Here is a 25,350-nt window from a genome sequence, read left to right on the forward strand (position 1 = left end):
CACCAGAGGGACAAGTGGACTGGCAATATCACATGATATAATTTTCTTCTTACCAATTGTGAGTAATTTTTTTTTTTTTTTTTTTATCTGAAATTTTACCAAGTGTTTGCTTTGCACAAGCATTGTGTTTTACCATGTGATTTGGTTAATTTTACACTTTGCAGTGTTAACAATTGTTGGGTACCAAGCGTAAAGTTATCCAAGTGTTGTGTACCAAGCGTAAAGTTACCAAGCGTAAAGTTACCAAGTGTTGTGTACCAAGCGTTTTACACTTTGAAATGTTCACAAGTGTTGGTTATCAAATGTTGTGCTACCAAGTGTTTTTTTGTACCTTGTACACCACCGGTGTACTGTGAAATATTACCCAGGGTTGTGTGTTGTGTTAACAAGTGTTGTGTTTACCTTTTACACCACTGGTGTAATTTGAATAAAGAAGCAAAAAATAAACATCACAATAAAGTTTTTTGAAAAAAAACAGTTTATTTCTGACAATTTGTATTAACTGTATTTTTTTTTTTTTTTTTTTCTTAACTTTTTTTGTAACTTTTTTTGGTATTACCTTTTTGGTAACTTTTTTTTGGTATAATATTACCTTTTTTAATTTTTTTTGGTATATTACTTTTTTAATTTTTTTTTGGTATATTACAACAGAAAAATTACAAACTATGATACTGTTGGGTGGAGATAGTATTGGAGGGGGGGTTAACAGGGTTGACCACATCGAGGGGGGTAGGGGACTGGGGAGGGAGTTGGTGAGGACCAGAAGTGGAAGGGGGGTTTAACACATGTGGTTGGGACGGGAGTGGATGGACAGACGAGGTTTGTGGGTACATTGAAGGTGTATGTGGGGGTGGGTATGGCGAGGGCATTGGGGTATAATGCAATGGGGAAGGTAGGTACTGGGAAGAATGGAATGGGGAACTAGAGAAAGGAGAGGGAGTGGTAGGAGGATGGACGGCTGTGTGATTGATGGTGGTGGAAGGATGGACGGGGGGAGGATGGACTGTGGAAGGATAGACAGGGGGAGGATGGACTGTGGAAGGATAGACAGGGGGAGGATGGACTGTGGAAGGATAGACAGGGGGAGGAAGAGATGCTTCAGCAAGCACTTCCACTAGAGCATTCTGACAGGCTTGCATCACACGCATCTGCTGGTGAGTACTTAAACCTTCCATTTGCCGGACAACAGAATGAAAAAAGGTATGTCTCGGTGTCTGGTTTGATTCTAAACTCATCTGTTCCATGTATCTTCTGAGTTCCATGATACTTTGATTGATCATGGTCAACCCAGAAGATAACCGTTGTCCATAAGTGTGGAAACCGTGTTGAACAGTTGAGTTTAGACTCAAACAGTCAGACAAGGTCATCCTTTCCTGACTCCTCAGACGCTGCCGGCCAGAACCAAAAGTTGGTCGAGATGTTGCGGCAGTGTCTGAGGGGTGGGGAACAGGGAACAAGTCGTCACCAGCAGCTTCATGTGATGAAGTCTGCCCTGCTGCTCCAGTGCTGGTGGAGGGGATAGAGGGATCAGACAAGAGGGTAGGTACAGAGGGGTCGGATACCTCGATGTGGTCACCGGGGGCGGTCTCACTAGGGATCACTCCAGAGGGACGCAACTGTGATGCAGACTCCCGAGTGCTGCAGATGGTGCTAAAAAAAAAAAAAAGAAGAAAAAAATGTATATTAAAAATATTGATATTTAATTTAAGTCTGCTGAAAAAAAAATTGGTTAAACATTTCTACTACAGGAATTGTTTGGGGAATATTTACCTTCTGCACGCCATTGTAGATCGCAGGAACGCCAGGGCTTGGTAGTTTTTGTACTGGGGTCCCCGGCGTCCTCCCGACGATCCACTCGGGGTCTGAATCTCTTTGTTGTAGTCCCTCTTGAAGCGATCCCGGAGCGACCGCCACCGTGTGATAACCCTGTCACCTGTGAAGCAAAAAAAAAAAAAAAAAGGTTTAGTATTCAACACTTCACATGCTGGAAATATAAAGTTACTGAAGTTGTAATACTTACGCACAAAATCCCTGGCCCTCGCATTGAGTTCCTCCCAGTTGTCAATAACTGAAGAACAGACTTCATCCCAGAGCCGTCGTGTGGTTGGTTGGTCGGCATGAAGACGGTTTGCCATGTTCCACAGCGGCTCCCGGATTTCCACCTCATGGATGAGGTCATCACTATCAATAATGACACCCTCCTCCTGATGTCTGCGGGGAGCACGCTGTGAAACCTGTGAAGATAAAAAACAAAACAAAAAGCAAAAAATTACATTATATTCAAACACATGATGTTCATTTAAACAATTATCAAAATAGGGTTACTTACCGTTTGCCGACCACCAGAGGCATCACCTTGACGACCCTGGGATGTCCTGGGAGTCACTCTAGTGCGGGCACCGGATTCTGAAGACTGTGGGAAAAAAAAAAAAAAATGTTTGGATGGATGCAATTATGGTGTGCACTGTGATGAATGTTTGTGTTGGGTGTAGCATTATGTATCTGTGTATGTGCTAAACTTACAATCTGCGCACCCCCTCCGTGTGTCTCTCCACCCTGCACGTCTCCTCCTGGAAGCTCCTCTGAATCAGCTTCCTGTTAAAACATAATAGGATAGTGTTTTTAACCACAAAAAAATTATTTTAAATAAAAAATAAACAAAATTTTTTTTACCTCAGCTCGCTGATGATGTGAGGGGGAGCTTTCAGGAGAAGACATTACGGCTTGGGGCAGCTGTGTTGCTTCCTGAACTGATCTGCAAGTATAAACACACTTGTTAAGCTACTATACAAAGTATCATAATAAGCTTTCAGGCTTTTATACTTACAGGGAAAATGTTTGGCTGGCAGTATCTGCTTCGGCCTGGCTGGCAGTCTCTGTTGCGGTCTGGCTGGGCCTCTCTGCTGCAGCCTGGCTGGCAGTCTCTGTTGCGGTCTGGCTGGGCCTCTCTGCTGCAGCCTGGCTGGCAGTCTCTGTTGCGGTCTGGCTGGGCCTCTCTGCTGCAGCCTGGCTGGCTCTCTCTGCTGCTACCCTGCTGGTAGTGCTTGAAGTGATCTGCAAGTATAAAGAGACTTGTTAAGCTACTATACAAAGGATCATAATAAGCTTTCAGGTCTTTATACTTACAGGGAAACTAATGGTTGCCTGTACGCCGCGGTGTGGCTGTTCCTCTCTGCTGCGGTCAGGGTTGTTTCTGCTGCGGTCTGACCGGTCATGTCTGCTGCGTTGATCCCTGCTGCGGTCTGAATCTCTGCTACGGTTGGGCTGGCCGTGTCTGCCGGTATGGTGGCGCTTCATTGTGTGAACTGAAAGAAAATGATATGAAAGTTTTAAAAAAAAAACAAAAAAAAAAAAAAAACCACATTTTGTATGTGTAATTCCCTGAAACTAATTATACGCAATTTTAAGTGTTTGCATGTCTACATTCCCTTATCTCAGAGTGTAACCAGTGATTGAAGGTGTCTAATATTTTGTGTAAACCTACTTTCTTTGTGTTTTGTAACTGAGTGTAACCAGTAATTGAAGGTGTGTAATTGCTGTGTATACCAGTTTGCATTCCCTGAAACTCTCAACGAGAGTGTAACCAGTGATTAAAGGTCTCACCGTGTAACCAGTGATTGAAGGCGTGTAGTGTGTAATTGGTGTGTATACCAGTGTTTGCATTCCCTGAAACTCTCAACAGAGTATGTAACCAGTGATTGAAGGTGTTTAATTTCTGTGTATACCCACTGTGTTTGCATGGTTTTGAATTCCCTGAAACTCAGTTGTGTATACCCATTTTTTCATGGTATGTTGCAATCTCACTTTTAACCACACTTGTATACCAGAACACTTCAATTACCTTTATGGTAACTTAATTTTACCTTTTTTAAAATGATACAAAGTAGATTTTTTCAAAACAATTTATTTTTTTATTTTTTTTATTATTTTTTTTTTTTTCCAAAAAATAGGAGCTACTCTGCTCTTTATTTTAAATACCACAATACATGAAAAATAAAAAAACGCAAACACGCATAACACACAGCCAGGCTACACACTCCAGGTGTCTTGCAGGTGGAAGATTTGCAGCGGAGTTTGAAATTCTATCAGTCAGGCTGGTGTTTGATGTCTGGTTCGGTTTCTTCAGTGTGGCTGTTGCCAGATGTCTGGGCACAAACCACATACAATACCATTTAGGCCGGTTTCACATTTGCACTTTATAGCGCAGCGATGGCCTGCACACGTCCGCCACAAATCCCCACCTACTACTGCACATGAATGCTTGCGATCTGCGCACCCTATCTTTATCATAGGGTGCACAGATGGTGCGCTGGCAGGATTTTACAGTGTGCTGCGCACTTTTGAAGGTGTGCCGTGCGCGCCAAAATGCAACATGCTGCGTTTGGCGCGCAAGGGCACACCTTCAAAAGTGCGCAGCACATGGTAAAATCCTGCCAGCGCACCATCTACGCACCCTATGATAAAGATAGGGTGCGCAGATCGCAAGCATTCATGTGCGCTAGTAGGCGGGGATTAGTGGCGGACGTGTGCAGGAAATAGCTGCGCTATAAAGTGCAAATGTGAAACCGGCCTAAATGGTATTGTATGTGGTGTTATTGGGCACAGACATCTACATTAAAACACCAGCCTGACTGATACAGTCAGGCTGGTGTTTGATGTAGATGTCTGTGCCCAATAACACCACATACAATACCATTTAGGCCGGTTTCACATTTGCACTTTATAGCGCAGCTATTTCCTGCACACGTCCGCCACTAATCCCCACCTACTAGCGCACATGAACGCTTGCAATCTGCGCACCCCATACTAAAGATAGGGTGTGCAGATCGCAAGCGTCCATGTGTGCTAGTAGGCAGTGATGACCAGATGGGACGGGGATTAGTGGTGGACGTGTGCAGGTTATCCCTGCGCTATAAAGTGCAAATATGAAACCAGCCTTTACACCACACAATCACAGCAAGAAATACAATATTAAAGTTGTATGAAAATAACATGCAGTACACATGCAACAGAAAAAAAAAAAAAAAATGCAACACACACACACACACACGCTCCAGGGGTCTTGCAGGTGGTAGACTTGCAGCTGTGCAGACAGGTTTTATAGCTCTAGTTGAATCTTCTGTCAGGCAGGCTGGAGTCGGATATCTTGCTTGGAGTATTCAGTGTTGCTGGTGCCGGATTGTCTGGGCCCAATTACACCACATACAATACACCACTCAATCGCAGCAATCACAGCATAAAAAATACAATATAATTACAGTTGTATGAAAATAAAAAGCAGTACACATGCAACAGAAAAAAAAAAAAAAAAATGCACACAGGCCACACACATACACACACACGCTTCAGGGGTCTTGCAGGTGGTAGACAGGTTTTATAGCTCTAGTTGAATCTTCTGTCAGGCAGGCTGGAGTCGGATATCTTGCTTGGAGTATTCAGTGTTGCTGGTGCCGGATTGTCTGGGCCCAATTACACCACATACAATACACCACTCAATCGCAGCAATCACAGCATAAAAAATACAATATAATTACAGTTGTATGAAAATAAAAAGCAGTACACATGCAACAGAAAAAAAAAAAAAAAAATGGAACGAAAAAAAAAAAAAAAAAAATGCACACACAGGCCACACACATACACACACACGCTCCAGGGGTCTTGCAGGTGGTAGACTTGCAGATGGGCAGACAGGTTTTATAGCTCTAGTTGAATCTTCTGTCAGGCAGGCTGGAGTCGGATATCTTGCTTGGAGTATTCAGTGTTGCTGGTGCCGGATTGTCTGGGCCCAATTACACCACATACCATACACCACTCAATCGCAGCAATCACAGCATAAAAAATACAATATAATTACAGTTGTATGAAAATAAAATGCAGTACACAAGCAACAGAAAAAAAAAATATAAAAAAAAAAAAACAGACATGCAACACTCACAGACCACACACACACACACACACACACGCTACACACTTGCAGGCCATACACAGAAATGTCATAGGTATACTCACACTTGGTAAAGCTGGTACTGGCAGGCCTCTTGATAGCTGTGGCTGCAGGCTTGGTGGGTGTCTGGCAGGCTGGGTGGTCTGGCAGGCTTGGTGGCTGTCTTGCAGGCTTGGTGGCTGTCTTGCAGGCTTGGTGGTGGTCTGGCTGGCTTGCTGTCTGGCTGCTACTGCATGTCTGGGCCCAATTAGCCCATCTTATATAGTTTTGGGACTGTCTGGAAAAGTATCTTTTTTTCTGGGCATGCGCAGTGCGATTTTGCGGATCCTGCCGGCGGATTCCGCAAAATGGCGGATCTCGGCGGATCCGCCGCCCATAGGGCCCCATTCTACCGCATGGCTGATGACGGCGGATCCGCCGTCATCCGCCATTTTGACGGCGAAAAAAAACGTTACATTCTCCGTCCCCCTCAGACAGAATCCGCAAAGAATTTTGCGGATCCGCCGAATATCGGACGCAACGGACGACCATCCGTCAAAATCCGCCACTAATGTATCCCAATGGGGAAATTGGCGGATCCGCAACAAGAAAAAGCGGATCCGCCAATTTCAAATTTTGGCGGATTGTGACTGATGGCAAAAAACTGAAGTGTGAAAGAGGCCTAATACCGCCAATGTTATCTATTTAATTAATTGTGAAATTTGCAACAAACAGTATGTAGGTTGCACTATGAATACTTTAAAAAAAGGATCAGAAAACATCTTTCTGATGCAGTTAATTTGCCACCAGCAGGAGCCTCTGTAGTTTCCCGACATTTTTCACAAATAAGTGGGGGTGATGTCAAGGGTTTTTCTTTTGTAGGCATTGAACAGGTTAAAAACCAGAAAGAGGGGGGAATTATCACAAAAAAATTCTTGCAGGAGAAAGCAAATGGATGTTTCTTTTAGATACAAGGTTACTGCATGGATTCAATAATAGAATGGATCTAGCAATACATTATAAATAATTTCTGACATCATGTTTTTCCAAGTAGTGCTATTATATCTCAGTCATAATGTTTTCATTATATAACACCGTTGCATTAATGTAATAATGTGTATTTTTAATTATTTCTTTATCCTGGTCAGATAACTTTGTTAGCGCAGGTACTGTTCACAGTGATGCTTTTTTTCTCTACTTGTTTCCAGAAGCTATAGAGTTAACATTGAAGGATGTTATCCACACCTGTTACTACTTCTTGATTATGAGGTTAAGAAATGTTTTTTCTACTTAAGAATGTTGGAGTATTCCAGAAGCAGTTTGAGACCGTGAAGAAGGCGGCAGTTGTTACCGCCGAAACGCGTAGTCTATTCAGCATCATGTCTGCATCTTGTTACTGAGCTCTGGATTTTTTAAATTATCTGCAATAAAAATTCTTGGATTTTATCATACCACCTGAAGTTTCCGCTTGCTGGACTTTTCTGCCTTGATTTCTACATTGTTGGACTTGTTCCCAGCCTTGGTCCGTGCAACACAGAGGAAACAGGCATCCAGAATTCAGAGGTTAGCTGGTCTATGTGTTGTTTTGCTATATATATATATATATATATATATATATATGTTTTGAAGAAAATTTGGTTTTAAAGCGATGTGTACAGCTTTTACATACAGAGAACTGCTGTATGTAAAAGCTCATATTAAAATCGCATTGCATACGGATTACATACGGATTGCATACGCATGTCATATGGATGTACTGTATAAAAATCGTACGGAAATCGCATGACACTTGCACGACACTCATATAGCACTCGTCCGTTTTTTCTGTCCAGAAATCGGACCTTTTTTCCTCACATATGGGTATGAGCCCTTAGTTGCTGTAAAAAGCAGAGGGCTAACAATGGCTTTTGTTTCTGCCAGATTGCTCATTCTATCAGGCTGTCAATTATCCACTAAAAGTTAGATCATGTACTGCACTTCACAAGCTGAACAGTATGTGATCAAAGGACTAATAAGCCTTGCAAAAAAAAAAGAAGAAATGTTTTTAAGTGTTAAAAAATGTAAAAACAAAAGAATCCCAAATCCTAGTTTTAAAAGTATGATTTAATTGTAGAAAAAAACTAAAAAACTGAAAAAATTAAACAATTTTGGTATTGTCATGTTAGTAACCTTCTGTATTGTAAAACTGTATTTGTCATGCCATAATAACACCTTTAAAACTAATATATATAACTATGCCATAATTGCTGTTTTTGTTCATTTCAGATTACAAATTGCTAAATACAAAGTGATCAAAAAGTCATTTGTATTTTAAAATGGTACCAATAAAATCTACAGCAAGTTTTGGAAAAAAAAAAAACAAGCCCTCATAAATAAAAATTAAAAAGTTGGGCTCTTTAAAAAAAAAAAAAAAAAAAAAAAAAGTACAACATAGAAAATGTATAAATTGGGTATTAACGTTATTTTGCAACACCTTTATGCTAACATGTAAATTATACTGCAGGGTTGGAAATAACCTTTAAAAACAATTGCAGTTTTTTGTTCATGCCTGCTACCAAAAAAATTGTATATGCAAAAATTGTACTATTACAAAGTACAGCTTGTCCCACAACAAAAAAACCTTCATACGTCTCAATCTATGAAAATAACAAGAAAGTTATGGGTATCAGAATATAGTGACAAAAATATTTTTTTGTAAGTCATTTCTTGTGTAGTGGAAGTAAAACATAAAAAATACATAAATTTGGTATTGTTGTGATCACATATAGTGTCAGACTATCCTACAAAAGCCTGCCTCTTCAAAGAGAGTGAGGGGCAACACCTTGAAACACCTTGTCTGCAAATTGAGATTTTGTTTTGGATTTTATCCTGTCATATGGCATAAAGGGTAGATATTTACTTTTAGGAATGTCTTCACACAGCAGCAGATTTGGTGCAGTCTATGTGTGAGCACTGTGTCTCTAATGACACAAATACTGATGGGAGCAGCCTGTCCAATCAGCAGCTGTAACAGTGTGAAGTGTTGGGGGGTGTATGTATGTATTGTGCTGCTTTCGCAAATACAGGATCACTGCTGTGTTCTTTCCAATGCTGGAATGATGATAAAGATGAGTGCTGGTGCAGTTTACTGCCAGCCAATGAGTGGGCAGTGGGTGGTGCTGGTCACTGGAGCTTGATGAGAGTTTGGTGGAGCTTCACACATACACTGCACCAAATCTGCTGCTGTGTGAAGACATCAGTGACACAGAGCTGTCTCATTCACACAGCAGAGGCTTTGTCATGCAACAGATTACATCAGTGACTGCCATCCCCTGTGCAGATTAGAATACAGGATGATTTTCCCTCCTCCTCACTGGTTTCACTTTCCATAGATACAGATAACTGTGTGTGTCTGGGGGAGGAGCAGCTGCTCTCTGCAGTGAGGCTGCTGGAGGGGAAGAATTCATTACTGTGTGAGGAGGGATAAGCTTCTTTATGTGGACTGGGAGGGCCTGTAGCTATGGAGGTTGGGGTTGTTGCTATAGAGGGCATGTTTGGAGTAGAGTAGGAGGTTACGATTAGTTCTCATTTCAATGCCATAACACCCCCCCCTTGGACGTTCTGTTCAGAATATCTAGAAAACCGTGCAAACTAGTGACAAAGTAAATTACTTATTGTCATAATTCTGCAGCCCAGATATGTACTGAGATGATGTGAAAAGCCCAGACAACGCCTTTTAATGCTGCCCCATAAGATGCTCCATAAATACCCCCATATGCTGCTGCACAAGGGTTAATGCTGCCCCATAAGATGCTCCATAAATACGCCCATATGCTGCTGCTGCAATAAAAAAAGACATACTCACCTCTCCATCGCTGGGGGCCAGGTGCCGGTGTCCTGAGCCCCCAGCACCGGCGATATTTACTGGTCCCTGTTCCATCACCATCCACCGCTGTGTCTCCCAGATCTCTGCAGTCAGTAACAGCAGAGGGCGCACACTGACTACGTCATCACGCCCTCTGCTGTCACAGCAGGAGGACCCGGAGACACAGCGGTGCACGGCTTGGAATGGGGACAGGTGAATATTACTCTGCCCCATCATACTCACCCCTCCTGGCGCAAGGCATTCTCTGCAGCGGCAGCCCCTGCTTCTTCCTCTGTCTGCTTCCTGCATTCAGCTGGTTACGTGGTACCGCTCATTAAACTCATAAATATGCGCATATTCATGAGTTCAATTAGCAGTACCACGTGAACGCAGGAAGCAGACGGCAGAGGGAGAAGCAGGGGCTGCAGAGATGTGCCAGGAGTTGAGTATGGTCTCTGACCCCCCCGCTCCCCCTCCCATCCCCTGGTATGTGTCAATTTTGAGGTCACAAAACAATACTGGCTGACACAAAGCCCCAGCATTAATAATTTAACCCATTCAAGATCTTGAACCTATTCAGTACATCATGGTCGGCTGGTACTTACCAACCTTAGACGTACTAAGTACGTCCAGGTGATTTTGCGCACACAGGAGCAGACCATATGCAGAGCATGGTCTCAAGTCACAGAAAGATCTACACTTTTGGACCGAAACATTTCCGCATGGGCTAATAAACAACACTTAGATTATATCTTTATATGGTGTGTTGTCTCAATTCTTTGGACTAATATATATTTATTGTACTGATAAATTTCTATTTTCATGAAAAAAATAAGCAAAAAAAGTACACATGTTTGGTCTCGCCAGGGCTGGGACAGCCTGCCCCATAAAACTGTCCCACTAGTTAACCCCTTCAGTGAATGACCGTAAAATAAATGAAAAACATGCTTTTCATCATATCGCCAAACAAAAATTGGATTAAAACGCAATTAAAAAAGCTAATATAAATACAAAGTGTATCACTGAAAACAACATCTCTTCCCACAAAAAAAACTGACATACAGTCACTACAATGTACTGGTCACTACAACTTACTGGTCAATACAATGGCAGTTTGCAATTTTCACTCAGCAATATTCAATGCTTCTAGTTTTTGGAAAGCACCCATGGAGTCAAAATCGTCAATACACCTGCAGATAAATTCCCAAAGAGGTATAATTTCCAAAATGGGGACACTTGGAGGGGGGTATTAAGCTCTTCTAGCACTTAGGAGCTCTGGATATGAAGTCCACAAACTATTATAGGAAAACCCGGGCTCCAGGAGGCAAATAGTTTCTGTCCCTCCCGAATCTTGCCATATGGCTAAGCAGTGCTGTACAGCCACATATGGGGTATTTCAGCAGAAATTGTGGGACAAATTTTGATGCCATATTTACCCATTTCTCCTTGTAAACATGTAAAATGGGGGCTAAAACATAATTTTTGTGGTAAAAATGTAAATATTTCTTGTGGTGTTAATATGATCACTGAAACCCTACATTATTTCATCAAAAGATGTAGTTTGTAAGATAGGGTCACTTATGATGAGTTCTGCTGTTTCGGCACCCCAGGGACTCTCCCAGTGGGTAATGGCACACGCAAACCATAACACTAAAATCTGCACTATTACATGGTGCTCCTTCCCTTCTGGGTATTGCACTGTGCCTGAAAAGTATTTACTGTTTACATGTAGGATATTGGCATACTCAGGAGAAATTTTTACAATAAACAGGTTCATTTTTTCCCATTAGCCCTTAAAAAATTAAAAACTTGTGGCTAAAACATTTTTAGTGGTAGAAATGTAATCATTCTTTCTTCACCACACATTAGTATAAAATTTTGTGAGGCACATGTGGTGTCAATATGATCACTGCACCCCTAAATGAATTCATTGGGGAGTTTAGTTTGTAAAATAAGGTCATATATAGGGGAGTTACTGCTGTTCTGGCACTTTAGGTTGCCCTGCCAATGTTACATGTCACCCTCAAACCACTCCAGCAAAATCTGAACTCCAACCACACATGGGGTATTGGCATACTCAATAGAATTTGCACATCAAATTTTGATGTCCATTTTCTCCTGCTATCCTTGTGAAAATGAAAAAATTGGGACTAAAATAACAATTTTGTGGGAATTTTTTCTTCATTTTCACAAATCAGCATTGTAAAATTCTGTATAGCGCCTGGGGGTTGAAGATGCTCACCACACTTCTAGATAAATTCCTTTAGGGGTCTCCTTTCCAAAATTGGATCACTTGTGGGGGTTTTACACTATTTAGGCACATCAGTGGCTCTCCAAACACGACTAGTGTTGAGCGATACCATCCGATATCCAGAAATATCGGATCGGTCCGATACTTTTTGTGTATCGGGTATCGCCGATTACGATACCGGAAGTCCCAATCAAGTCAATGGGACAGAAATATCGGATTTAAAAAAAAAAAAAACCCTTTCTTTCCTTGTACATCAAGTTCGGGAGGGGGGAAGAGTGTGGGCGGTGCGTGGGCGGACACTGTGCGTGTCTGTGTGTGCGGGCGGGCCTCTCGGGGGTCTGTATGAGCCTAATGGGGGTCTGTACGGGCCTGCCGGGGGTCTGTACGGGCCTGCCGGGGGTCTGTGTATGTGTGCAGGCATCGTCCGATGGGACTACAAGTCCCATCGGGCGATGCCTGCTACAATGACAGTGATTGACACATTAGCCAATGATGGGACAGTAGTAGTCCCATCATCCGGCTAATGTGTTGAATGTAAAAAAAAAAAAAAAAATACTACATTCATATAACATACATACAACATTCATACAACATACATACATGCTACATACATACTACACATATACTACATTCATACAGCATACATACTACATATATACAACATTCATACATGCATACATACTACATGTATACTACATTCATACAGCATACATACATACTACATACATACATAAAACATGCTACAGATATACTACATACAATACATTCATACATTCATACATATAGACATACAGTACATATAACATAGAGTACATACTCACCATTACTTGTCACATTGTTCTCCGAAGCCAGTGTCATCTGTGAAAAAAATATGAAAAAAAACAAACCACCAAATACTCCCTGAAATCCATGAGTGTCCCGCGCCGATCTCCCGTGGAGAACAGCAGCATCAGCTGATGCGACCGTTCTCTAGGGGCTCCAGGAATCCAATGGTGGGAAGTAGGTATCCTTCCGCACTGTATTCCTCCGCCACTGTAAAAAAAAAATAGTCCCTAGTATGTATGTAGTATGTATGTTGCATGTTTTATGTATGATGTATGTATGCTGTATGAATGTAGTATATATGCTGTATGAATGTAGTATGTATGTTGTATGAATGTTCTATATATGTAGTATGAATGTCGTATATATGTAGCATGTATGTATGCTGCGTGAATGTAGTATGTATGTATGCTGTATGAATGTAGTATACAGTCATATGTTAAAGTTTGGGCACCCCTATTAATGTTAACCTTTGTACTTTATAACAATTTTGGTTTTTGCAACAGCTATTTCAGTTTCATATATCTAATAACTGATGGACTCAGTTATATTTCTGGATTCAAATGAGGCTTATTGTACTAACAGAAAATGTGCAATCTGCATTTAAACAAAATTTGACCGATGCAAAAGTATGGGCACCTCAGCATAAAAGTGACATTACTATTTCGTAGATCCTCCTTTTGCAAAAATAACAGCCTCTAGTCACTTCCTGTAGCTATTAATGAGTTCCTGGATGAAGGTATTTGTGACCATTCCTGTTTACAAAACAATTCCAGTTCAGTTAAGTTTGATGGATGCCGAGCATGGACAGCCCGCTTCAAATCATCCCACAGATGTTCAATGATATTCAGGTCTGGGGACTGGGATGGCCATTCCAGAACATTGTAATTGTTCCTCTGCATGAATGCCTGAGTAGATTTGGAGCCGTGTTTTGGATCATTGTCTTGCTGAAATATCCATCCCCTGCGTAACTTCAACTTCGTCACTGATTCTTGCACATTATTGTCAAGAATCTGCTGATACTGAGTAGAATCCATGCGACCCTCAACTTTAACAAGATTCCCGGTGCTGGCATTGGCCACACAGCCCCAAAGCATGATGGAACCTCCACCAAATTTTACTGTGGGTTTTTCTTGGAATGCTGTGTTTTTTAGCCTCCATGCATAACGCCTTTTTGTATGACCAAACAACTCAATCTTTGTTTCATCAGTCCACAGGACCTTCTTCCAAAATATAACTGGCTTGTCCAAATGTGCTTTTGCATACCTCAGGCGACGGTTTGTGGAGTGCTTGCAGAAACGGCTTCTTTCGCATCACTCTCTCATACAGCTTCTCCTTGTGCAAAGTGCGCTGTATTGGTGACCGATGCACAGTGACACCATCTGCAGCAAGATGATGCTGCAGGTCTTTGGAGGTGGCCTGTGGATTGTCCTTGACTGTTCTCACCATTCTTCTTCTCTGCCTTTCTGATATTTTTCTTGGCCTGCCACTTCTGGGCTTAACAAGAACTGTACCTTCCATTTCCTTACCATGTTCCTCACAGTGGAAACTGACAGGTTAAATCTGAGACAACTTTTTGTATCCTTCCCCTGAAAAGCTATGTTGAATAATCATTGTTTTCAGATCATTTGAGAGTTGTTTTGAGGAGCCCATGATGCCACTCTTCATAGGAGAATCAAATAGGAGAACTACTTGCAAGTGGCCACCTTAAATACCTTTTCTCATGATTTGATACACCTGGCTATGAAGTTCAAAGCTCAATGAGGTTACAAAACCAATTTAGTGCTTCAGGAAGTCAGTAAACAGTAGTTAGGAGTGTTCAAATCAAGAAAATGATAAGGGTGCCCATACTTTTGCACCGGTCAAATTTTGTTTAAATGCAGATTGCACATTTTCTGTTAGTACAATAAACCTCATTTGAATCCAGAGATATAACTGAGTCCATCAGTTATTAGATATATGAAACTGAAATAGCTGTTGCAAAAAACAAAATTGTTATAAAGAAAAAAGGTTAACTTTAAAAGGGGTGCCCAAACTTTAACATATGACAGACCCCCGGCAGGCCCGCGCAGACCCCCGGCAGGCCCGCGCAGACCCCCGGCAGCCCGCGCAGACCGCCGGCAGGCCCGCACAGACCGCGCATCATGATGCGCACAGACTGCGCATCATGATGACATCATTTCAGCAGCCAATCACAGCCACAACAGTGGCTCATTGCATTATGGGAACTTCCGATTCTGGTATTCGATATTGAAAAAATATCGGTACTTGGTATCGGAATTCCGATACAGTGAATATCGGCCGATACCCGATATTTGCAGTATCGGAATGCTCAACACTAAACATGACATGACACCCACAAACAATTCCATCAATATCTGCATTACAAAACATCACTCCTTCCTTTCTGAGCCCTCAAACAGTAGTTTTCCCCCACATAGAGGGTATCCCATACTCAGGAGAAATTTCCTAACAAGTTTTGGGGTCCATTTTCACCTGTTACCCTTGTTAAAATAAAAAAATTGTGGCTGAAAGAACATTATTGTGAAAAAAATTTTTTTTTTTTTTTTTTTCACGGCTCAGCGTTACAAATTTCTGTGAAGCACCTGGGGATTCAAGGTAATCACCACACATCTAGGTCTAGTTTCCAAACTGGGGTCACTTGTGGGGGGGTTCCCACTGTTTAGACGCATCAGGGGCTCTCCAATTGGGACATGGCATTCACTAATGGTACCAGCAAATTTTGGGTTCATAAAGTCAAATGGCTCTCCTTCCCTTCCAAGCTCTGCTGTGCTCCTAAACAGTAGTTTTCCCCTACATAAGGGGTATCGGCATACCAAAGAGAAATTTGAGGTTAAAATAACATTTTTGCGGGAAAAATTTGATTTTGTATTTCCACAACTTAATCGTATAAACTTCTGTGAAGCACCTTGGGGTTCAAGGTGCTAACCACACATCTAGATTTATTCCTTGAGGTTTTTAGTTTCCAAAATGGGTTAACTTGTGGGAGTTTTCCACTGTTTAGGCACATCATGGGCTCTCCAAATGGGGCATGGCGTTCACTAATGTTACCAGCAAATTTAGCGTATAAAACGTTAAATGGTGCTCCCTTCCCTTTCGAGCCCTGCCATGCACCCAAACAGTAGTTTTACCCCCACATATGGGGTATCGGAGTACTCAGGATAAATTACACAATAAATGGTATTGTGCAAGTTTTCCTATTATTCCTGTAAAAATAAAAAAAAATTGGGGCTAAAATAACTCTTGAGTGAAATTTTTTTTTTTTTTTTCACAACTCAATGTTATAATCTTCTGTTACGCACCTGGGGGTTCAAAGTACTCACCGCACACCTAGTTAAGTTCCCGGAGGGATCCAGTTTCCAAAATGGTGTCACTTTTGGGGGGGTTCCACTGTTTAGTCATATCAGGGGCACTCCAAATGCGATATGGCATCTGCTAATGATTTCAGCCAATTTTGCGTTCGCAAAGTTAAATGCTGCTCTTTCCCTTCTGAACCCTGCCGTTCTCCCAAACAGTACTTTTGGGGGCATGGGCATACTCAGGAGAAATTTCACAACCATTTTTGCAGTCCATTTTCACCTGTTACCCTTGTAAAAATAAAAAATGGGGTTAAAAGAACATTTAAAATGTGAATTTCTGTGAAGCAGCGGTCTAGTTTTCAAAATGAGGTCACTTGGGGTCTCCAAAAGGGATGTGATGTCCATTTTTGATTTCAAGCCAATTTTTCGTTCAAAAAGTCAAATGGTGCTTCTTCCCTTCTGAGCCCTGCCGTGCACCCACACAGTGGTTTTCCCCACATGTATGGTATCGGCATGCTCAGGCAAAATTGCACAACAAATTTTGGGGTCCATTTTTTTCCTGTTAATCTTGCAAAAATAAAAAAATGGATCTAAAGTAAAATTTTTGTGAAAAAAAAAAATGTTCATTTTTCCCTTCCACATTCCATAATTCCTGTGAAGCACCTGAAGAGTTAATAAAGTTCTTGAATGTGATTTTGAGCACCGTGAGAGGTGCAATTTTTAGAATGCTGTCACTTTTGAGCATTTTCTGTCATATAGTGCCCTCAAAGTCTCTTCAAATGTAAAGTGATCCCTAGAAAAATGGTTTTGTAAATTTTGTTGGAAAAATGAGAAATTGCTGGTCAACTTTTAACCTTTCTTGCTTCCTAACAAAAGAAAATTATGTTCCAAAAATTGTAGTTATGTAACGCAGACATGTGGTAAATGTTTTTATTAATGATATATAAACTAAAAGTTTGAAAATTGCAATATTTTCGACAAACTTCCAAATTTTTCACAAAGAAACGTAAGTCAAATCAAAGAAATGTTTCCATTATCATGAAGTACTAAATATCCTGAAAAAACAAGCTCAGAATCAGTGGGATCTATTGAAGTGTTTCAAAATTATTACCTCATAAAAAAATGACACTCATCAGAATTGTGAAATTTGGCCTGGTCATGAAGGTGCAAACAGGCTTGGGGTTGAAGGCGTTAATGGTGTCTGTCAGATTACTATTGTTACAATAAAGTGTTGCACAAAAAAATACTTTATTTGAAAAAAAAAAACACCATACTACAATATTCCCCATTTTATTAACAACTAGATCCAATGTTGTTCCAATGTAGTCAGGGCCGGACTGGGACTAAAATTCAGCCCTGGCATTTGAAGTTACACAGGCCCACTAGTCACATGGTGACTATATAATATCTTTGTACACTTGTAGGTTACAAGAAGTGAGAGGAGATTAACACGACTATATAACATGTAGTCAGAGTTGTGTCCAGTATTTCAGCTCAGTCCTATTTATTGCTTTTAGGTACAGTACTCCTCCCAAATCTCTGTCCCCTTTTGTACACACGGTGACAGAATTCCTGGCAGAACTGCTCTCTATTGGGCAACCAGACCCCCTGGTCATAGCCGCCCCTATCATACCTCCCAACTTTTGAAGAAGGGAAAGATGGATAAAGACTGCGGCGCGCTGTGCGCGCCGCTGCAAATCTTGGCCGCGCCCAGCCACACCCATTTCACAACTAGTCACACCCATGTCCACACCTAATCGCACCCATTTAGCACTGCTGATCACACTGACTGGTACTGAGGGCACAGTGGCTGGCATTATGGGCACACTGACTGGCACTAAGGAAGAGAGAAAACAGAGAGAGAGAGAGAGAGAGAGAGAGAGAGAGAGAATAAAGAAAACAGAGAGCGAGAAAGAAAGGGGAAAGAAAGAACAGTGAGAGACAAAGAAAGAACAGTGAGAGACAGAGAAAGAACAGAGAGAGAAAGAAAGAGGGGAAAGAAAGAACAGAGAAAGAAAGAAGTAAAGAAAAGAAAGAAAGAACAGAGAGAGAAAGAAACAGAGAGAAAATGAGGGAAAGACAGAACAGAGAATGAAAGAACAGAGAAAGAGAGAGAAATAAAGAAAGATTCTACAAAGATACTATAGCAGCCCAGCTCCCATTGTAATGCCCACCTGAGCCTCCCGGTGCAGGACCTATCATGATCCGCTCACATGGCCGGCATCCCCGATTCCAAGGCGATCCTGCTGTCTGCGCTGTCGGAGGAGGACACGGTGATGGATCTGAAGCATTCCTGGTTCCGTCACAATCTCCTCAAGAGATTATCTCATTTCCGGTCAGCTTCCAGCACATCACTTCAGGTGGAACATCATGTGTGAGTTTTAAAATGCTCCTCGGGGCTCCGCCGTGTACTCCTGTGTCCGTGCGAAAAGCCCGCTTTGTAAGCTTTGTACACACTTGGCTCCGCTCCGTACATCCCGTACACATATGGCTCCACTCCATACACACATGGCTCCGCTCCGTCCACCTCGTACACGCGCGGCTCCGCTCCGTCCACCTCGTACACGCGCGGCTCCGCTCCGTCCACCTCGTACACGCGCGGCTCCGCTCCGTCCACCTCGTACACGCGCGGCTCCGCTCCGTCCACCTCGTACACACGCGGCTCCTCTCCGTACACCTCGTACACACACACGGCTCCGCTCCGTACACCTCGTACACGCGCGGCTCCTCTCCGTACACCTCGTACACACACACGGCTCCTCTCCGTACACCTCGTACACACACACGGCTCCTCTCCGTACACCTCGTACACACACACGGCTCCGCTCCGTACACCTCGTACACACGGCTCCGCTTTGTACACACGGCTCCGCTCCGTACACGTGCGGCTCCTCTCCGTACACCTCGTACACGCGCGGCTCCGCTCCGTACACCTCGTACACACGCGGCTCCGCTCCGTACACCTCGTACACACACGGCTCCGCTCCGTACACCTCGTACACACACGGCTCTGCTACATCCACACTGTAAGGGTACGTGCACACGCTGCGGATTCCGCTGCGTTTCCGCAGCGGTTTTGGCTGCTGCGGACCCGCAGCAGCTTTAGCTGCGGTGTACAGTACCATTCAAATGAATGGGAAAAAAAAACCGCTGTGTAGATGCTGCGGAAAAATCTGCGCGGATTTGCTGCGGTTTGAATTGACATGTCAATTCTTTCTGCGGAAACCGCTGCGGGTTCCTATCTCCACCATTGTGGAGATAGTGAATCTGCAGGACCAAACCGCAGGCAAAACCGCAGATAATCCGCAGGTCTTTGGACCTGCGGATTATCTGCGGTTTTTGCAAAATCCGTGAGGATTAATCCGCAGCGGAATCCGCAGCGTGTGCACGTACCCTAAATCCTGACCCCACATACTTACCTCAACCAGCACCATGACAACAGCAAAGCAGAGTCTTGCAGACGGTAGAGGCAAGGCTGAGCGCACAGGACCTGTGATGAGGTCACAGGAGGGGCGGAGTCAGGGGTGACATGATCGGGGGGTCTGGACAAAGGCTCCTGATCATGTGATCCCCTGACTCCTCCCCTCCTGTGACCTCATCACAGGTCCTGCGAACAGAGCGAGCAGGCAAGCGAGTGCGACACTGTGAGTGGCTGCGGGGGCGGGGGCGTCTCATGCTACAGCGAGGATGGGGTGCGTGGGGGGGGCGTGGCGGCTTATCTCCCTGCAGTGCGGGAGGAACTTGAAACTATCACCGCCGTGCCCGCAGAGGGCCAGCAGCAGGAGCAACAGTGGCCGCAGCCGCTGGCAAGCGGCCAGATGATCGGGCGCTGCCGCCCGCGGCCCACGTGACAGCGGCCCAGCGGGAAAATGCCCGGTTGGTTATATTGCCAATCTGGGCCTGAATGTAGTCCATCAAACTCAATGTAGTCAAATACTGATAATAAAAGTGAAAAGAAATCTCTGATATTTAGTTTCAAATGTTTTATCTTAACGTACATAGTAATATCCTCATTTTATAATATATATAAACAAAATATAGAATTGCTATTCATTCATTTTGCCTCCCAAAGACTGTAATAAAATGTGATGCTACATTAACATTTACCACAAAATCTCACCAGTGAAACCTACAGCTTGTCATGTCACCTACAAAATAAAATTAACATTTTATTAATGCAGCACGAAAAATAGAGCAACATTTAATATGAAAAAAAGCTGTGGCAGAATTGCTGTTTTGCGTACAATTATCGCTATAAAGATAAAATAAAAGTTTGTTAATAAGTTGAAAATGATGCCACAGCTCATCCTGAAAAAAAAAAAAAATCAAGCCCTCATGTGACTATGTTGCAAGAAAAATAAAAAAAGTTATGGCTGTTTGATCGCCACAAAAAAACTGAAAAAAAAAAAAGGGTTTCTCATAAAAGGCCAAAACTGGTGAGGTTGTGACACCTACGAATTATATAAAACAGGTCGCCCACTCACACCTGATTGTAATCCCATTGATTGAAAACACACGACTAATTTCACCTTCAGATTATCTTATAATCCTACAGATTCCCATATTTTGCCTTCCACAGACATGTGATACTGGCTCATTTTCCTTAATATAAATTGCAGTTTAATATTTTTCATTTGTTTGATTTGGCTCTCTTTATCTACTTTTCAAACCCATCCACATCTAATATAGTTTAAGGTCAAATTTATGCAGAAATATTAAAAATTCTAAAGGGCTTACAAATTTTCAAGCACCATTGCATATCTACTATATAATCGTCTAATTCTGTCTGTCTCTCTGTTTGTAACGCGGAAATCCCGCATCACCGATTGGTCGCGACCAATCAGCAACAGGCGCAGTTCGGCCGCGAATTGGCATGAAATTCGAATGATGCACGCCACTCCTACCGTTGGGAGATCTGCGACGCTAGCCGCTGATCTCCCAACGGTTGCCGTGGGTCATCCGTACCCGATGCGTTAGAATCGGGCCACCATCTAGTTTAATAATAAAGCTAAAATTAAATACTCATGACATTGTCTTTAATGACAGTGACATGGAATATTATATTCTTAAACAAGAACCACCACCCTAACATTGCCACTTTTAAGATAATAAGTTTTAACACTTTATAGTTCTAGCCAAGCCCCAAGACCACATTGATCAGTAGACTGATCAAGGCCACAGTGCATGCTAAAATTCCATACTTGTGATTTTGCCGCTCAGCCTCGTTTCCATCCTTTTTTCTTCAGGAACAAAATGAATGTCAATGCATTTATTTGGACATTTTCTCTATCCTATAATTAAATGAGGTTAACTAACAGATATGACCTCAAGCAATCCCGAAAATGGGAATATACCTGTAGTGAAGCTAGTGGAGTGCATGTTTGTCCTCTGCTCCATTCATTGTCTATGGAACTGTCAAAAGTAGTTGAATACTGGACTGGACTGAATCAAATGGGAGTTTAACAAAAAAACACCCTTACTTTATTCAAGACTAGGCTTTCCAGGGCTCCAATCTTGGGATCGCGAGCTATCCAGTAACTTATGAATAAATTATCACCTATCCTATGAACGGGGATGAGGAATACCCTAATTTGCTGCTCATTTGGTAACTTTTTATAGATTCAACATACTAGGATTAATCAAGCAAAACAGAAAAAGAGGCTTGCTGCACACAGTAAGCATATTACAACTAAGAGTTTTAGAAAAGTTAAACAGTAATGCAATTGGTACAGATCTGATCATAGTATACTTACTGTATAGAATTTCAGAAAACTTTGTAGTCCATTCCAAACTACTCTTTTTAGAAGAGTGAATACTATACAATAGGCACATGTAATGATATCAAATGTTGCAAAATGTGTATTGCACACCATACCAACACACTGTCTAGATTTTTTACTTTCTACTTTAGTATTACCAATCAATAGCTGTTAAGCAATAGCCATGAACTCTTTTTCAAAATATGGATAAACCACAAAGCAACATAAATAAATAATTATACTCAGTGCTACTGCCATATTTGATTGTGTCCTCATCAACATAATGTATACTCTATCTTTGCTAGTTATTTTTTTCCAGGCACACTATACTGTGCAGCACGGTGGCTCAGTGGTTAGCCTTACAGCACTGGAGTCCTGGGTTCCAACCCCACCAAGGACAACATCTGCAATGAGTTTGTATGTTCTCCCCATGTTTTCGTGGGTATCCCCCCACACTTCAAAGACATACTGATAGGGAATTTAGAACACCATGCAAAAAAAGGCCTAAATACCGGCAGACTGTGAGCCCTCGCGGGCAGGGTCCCCTCTCCTTATGTACTTGTGTGTCCCTTGTCTTACACATGTTTATTGTACCTGTCTATATTTCCCCTTTTCACATGTAAAGTGCCATGGAATAAATGGCGCTATATAAATGCATAATAATAATTAACAATACTTCCTATAAATACCTCAAATCAACATGGAAAAGGGAAGTATACACCATTAAATAGAAAAGACAATAAATTTATTAAATGGCACTCATAATACAATTAAATGCAAAACAGATACAAAATGCAAAACCGCTCCCAGCAGCAAGGAATCTTAGAAAAAACTTTAGGGTAGAGATAAAGGTATCTTAGTACACAACAAACATATCCTCAGTATATTAAGGTTTTAACAAAATCTTCTGTATAATGTCTTAGTTGCGCAAAACAGGTTGTAAATAGTTAGTACTCAGCCTAAAGAATATAGATATCAATCCCAATGAATGCCAAGACTGACATAGTATAATATAGTATAATAATCACCTCAACATATCCAAATGCATACATACAAAATCAACAGGGCTAATAAGATAATAAGAAAATAAGTTCCAAAATAAATAGCTCTAAAGTGCATATGTGACAACCCAGAGTCCGGTTGTCACAGTGACATTACCTCCCTCTAATGGGTAAAGTCAAGCTTGGAGGCAGAAAGGGACTCCCATGCCAGGCAGCATAGATTTAATCACAATTTCCTGCGGCAGGTCAGAAAAGGGAGATGCCTTATAAATTCTGGCCAATTCAGCAGAGGGGGTTGGTGAGCCAGCTAGAAATCAGCTGAGGGAGTTGTCATGGAAACAAAACAGCTGTGAACTGTGAGGAGAAAGGGACAGTTTAAACGTGAGGATGTGAGGTAAAGAGATCTTTCTGGAAGATCCTGTCAGTTGAAGACAGGGAGCTGATCTGTAAGCAGCTGGTGAGGGGCAGCTGATCTGTGAAGAGGGAAAGGACAAGAGCAGAGACTAAGAGACTCTAGGGAAGCTAAAATACTGCATATAGTAGACCCCTGAGTGAAGTGCTAATAAAGAGAAAAGGGACATCAGTCCTAGGCTGACAGGAACTGTAAGTCCTGATAGCCGAATCTGAAAGTACAGGGGATTGTAAATTCCTGTGCATATTAATCACCATCGGCCCCGGGCTCCTTATCCACTGCCATGCCCTCAGGTGATGAGAATGGTACCCATAGAATAGGCTCACGCTGACAGCCATACAGGTTAGTGAAACCATCACGAATAGTGTCGCAGCATAGTTATATACAGCGGAGACCCACACACAGCGCAGAAAGGAAGGTCCTAAATCCCCCACCTGGCAAGGTGGATCCCCTGAATGCTTCCAGGCGAGCTGGACTCATTCCATCACCTGCATGTGGTACTCCGCACTGCAACCTATTGCCAGTAAAAGGTAAAGAAACTGCACCTCTCTGTGTCTTTCTCTCATTTATCTGCACCTCAACGTTTACAGCCATTTTTACTATTTAACATCTTTGCCCTGGGACTACAGCCCTACCTGTGGAGGGCTACAACATCATAGCTGCGCCCAACATCCGTCCCAGAGAAGCAACATCGCAGCGCTGGTCACCTCTGACTAGAATACCACAGGTGGCATCGCGTATTTCACCATCTAATAACTTTATCTTTATTTTTACCACATAAATACCACACAACTTTCCACTATTTTATTACTGAACGCCTCTGGGCCACGGACCGGGTCGCCGCCGCCGTGATACCGTCCCCCATGGAAGTCGATGGGCCTGATACCGAGCACCCCCAAGCCCCGCAGGGCACTCCACATACAAAGATATAAATATCTTTCAGGGATAATTAACCCCTTAACCCGCAAGGGTGGTTTGCACATTCATGACCGGACCAATTTTTACAATTCTGACCACTGTCCCTTTATGAGGTAATAACTCTGAAACGCTTCCATGGATCCTGGTGATTCTGACAGTGTTTTCTGGTGACATATTGTTCTTCATGTTAGTGGTAAAATTTCATTCAAATAACTTGCGTTTATTTGTGGAAAAAAATGGAAATTTGGCGAAATTTTTGAAAATTTTGCAATTTTCCAACTTTGAATTTCTATGCCCTTAGATCACAGAGATACGGCACACAAAAAACTTAAGTAACATTTCCCACATGTTTACTTTACATCAACACAATTTTGGAACCAAAATTTTTTTTGTTAGGAAGTTATAAGGGTTTAAAATTGACCAGCGATTTCTCATTTTTGCAACACCATTTTATTTTTACGGACCACATGTCATTTGAAGCCACTTTGAGAGGTCTATATGATAGAAAATACCCAAAAGTGACACCATTCTAAAAACTGCACCCCTTAAGGTGCTCAGAACCACGTTCAAGAAGTTTATTAACCCTTCAGTTGCTTCACAGGAATTTTTTGAATATTTAAAAAAATGAACATTTAACTTTTTTTCACAAAAAAAATATTTCAGGTTCAATTTTTTTTATTTTACCAAGGGTGACAGGAGAAATTGGACTGCAAAAGTCATTGTGCAATTTGTCCTGAGTACGCTGATACCTGATATGTGGGGGGGAACCACTGTTTCGGCGCATGGCAGAGCTCAGAATGGAAGGAGCCGTTCGACTTTTTCAATACAAAATTGGCTGGAATACAGATCGGATGCCATGTCATGTTTGGAGAGCCCCTGATGTACCTAAACAGTGGAAACCCCCACAAGTGACCCCATTTTGGAAAATAGACCCCCGAAGGAACTTATCTAGATATGTGGTGAGAACTTTGAACCCACAAGGGCTTCACAGAAGTTTATAACGTACAGCGGTACATTTAAAAAATCATATTGATCTTTTCACCCCCAAATTTTATTTTCCCAAGGAAACAGGACCCGAAAAGGTATTGTGCCATTTGTCC

The 25,350-nt window shown here is 42.1% G+C and overlaps 2 protein-coding genes across 7 annotated transcripts in view; both read right to left on the reverse strand.

Annotated features, from left to right (window-relative positions):
* Positions 1-25,350, reverse strand: part of NDP (norrin cystine knot growth factor NDP) — a 314,667-nt gene that overhangs the window by 250,362 nt on the left and 38,955 nt on the right. The window lies entirely within an intron of this gene.
* On the reverse strand, positions 534-6,600 carry LOC141080668 (uncharacterized). Of its 5 annotated transcripts, XM_073566060.1 has the most exons (6): positions 6,010-6,600; positions 3,127-3,305; positions 2,828-3,054; positions 2,674-2,755; positions 1,771-2,595; positions 534-1,650 (listed from the first exon to the last, which is right to left on the reverse strand). In XM_073566060.1, the coding sequence occupies exons 1-5, from the start codon at positions 6,329-6,331 to the stop codon at positions 2,383-2,385; spliced, it is 1,023 nt and encodes a 340-aa protein (XP_073422161.1). In that variant the 5' UTR covers positions 6,332-6,600; the 3' UTR covers positions 534-1,650; positions 1,771-2,382. The 5 variants fall into 5 exon arrangements, with proteins under 5 accessions (XP_073422161.1, XP_073422160.1, XP_073422159.1 ...); XM_073566058.1 differs by having other exon boundaries at positions 541-1,650; positions 2,828-3,305; XM_073566059.1 differs by having other exon boundaries at positions 538-1,650; positions 1,771-1,933; positions 2,021-3,305.

This window comes from Dendrobates tinctorius, unplaced genomic scaffold (genome assembly GCF_039654945.1).
Source record: "Dendrobates tinctorius isolate UK_male_01 unplaced genomic scaffold, ASM3965494v1 ptg000016l, whole genome shotgun sequence".
In the NCBI taxonomy this organism is placed as follows: Eukaryota; Metazoa; Chordata; class Amphibia; order Anura; family Dendrobatidae; genus Dendrobates; species Dendrobates tinctorius.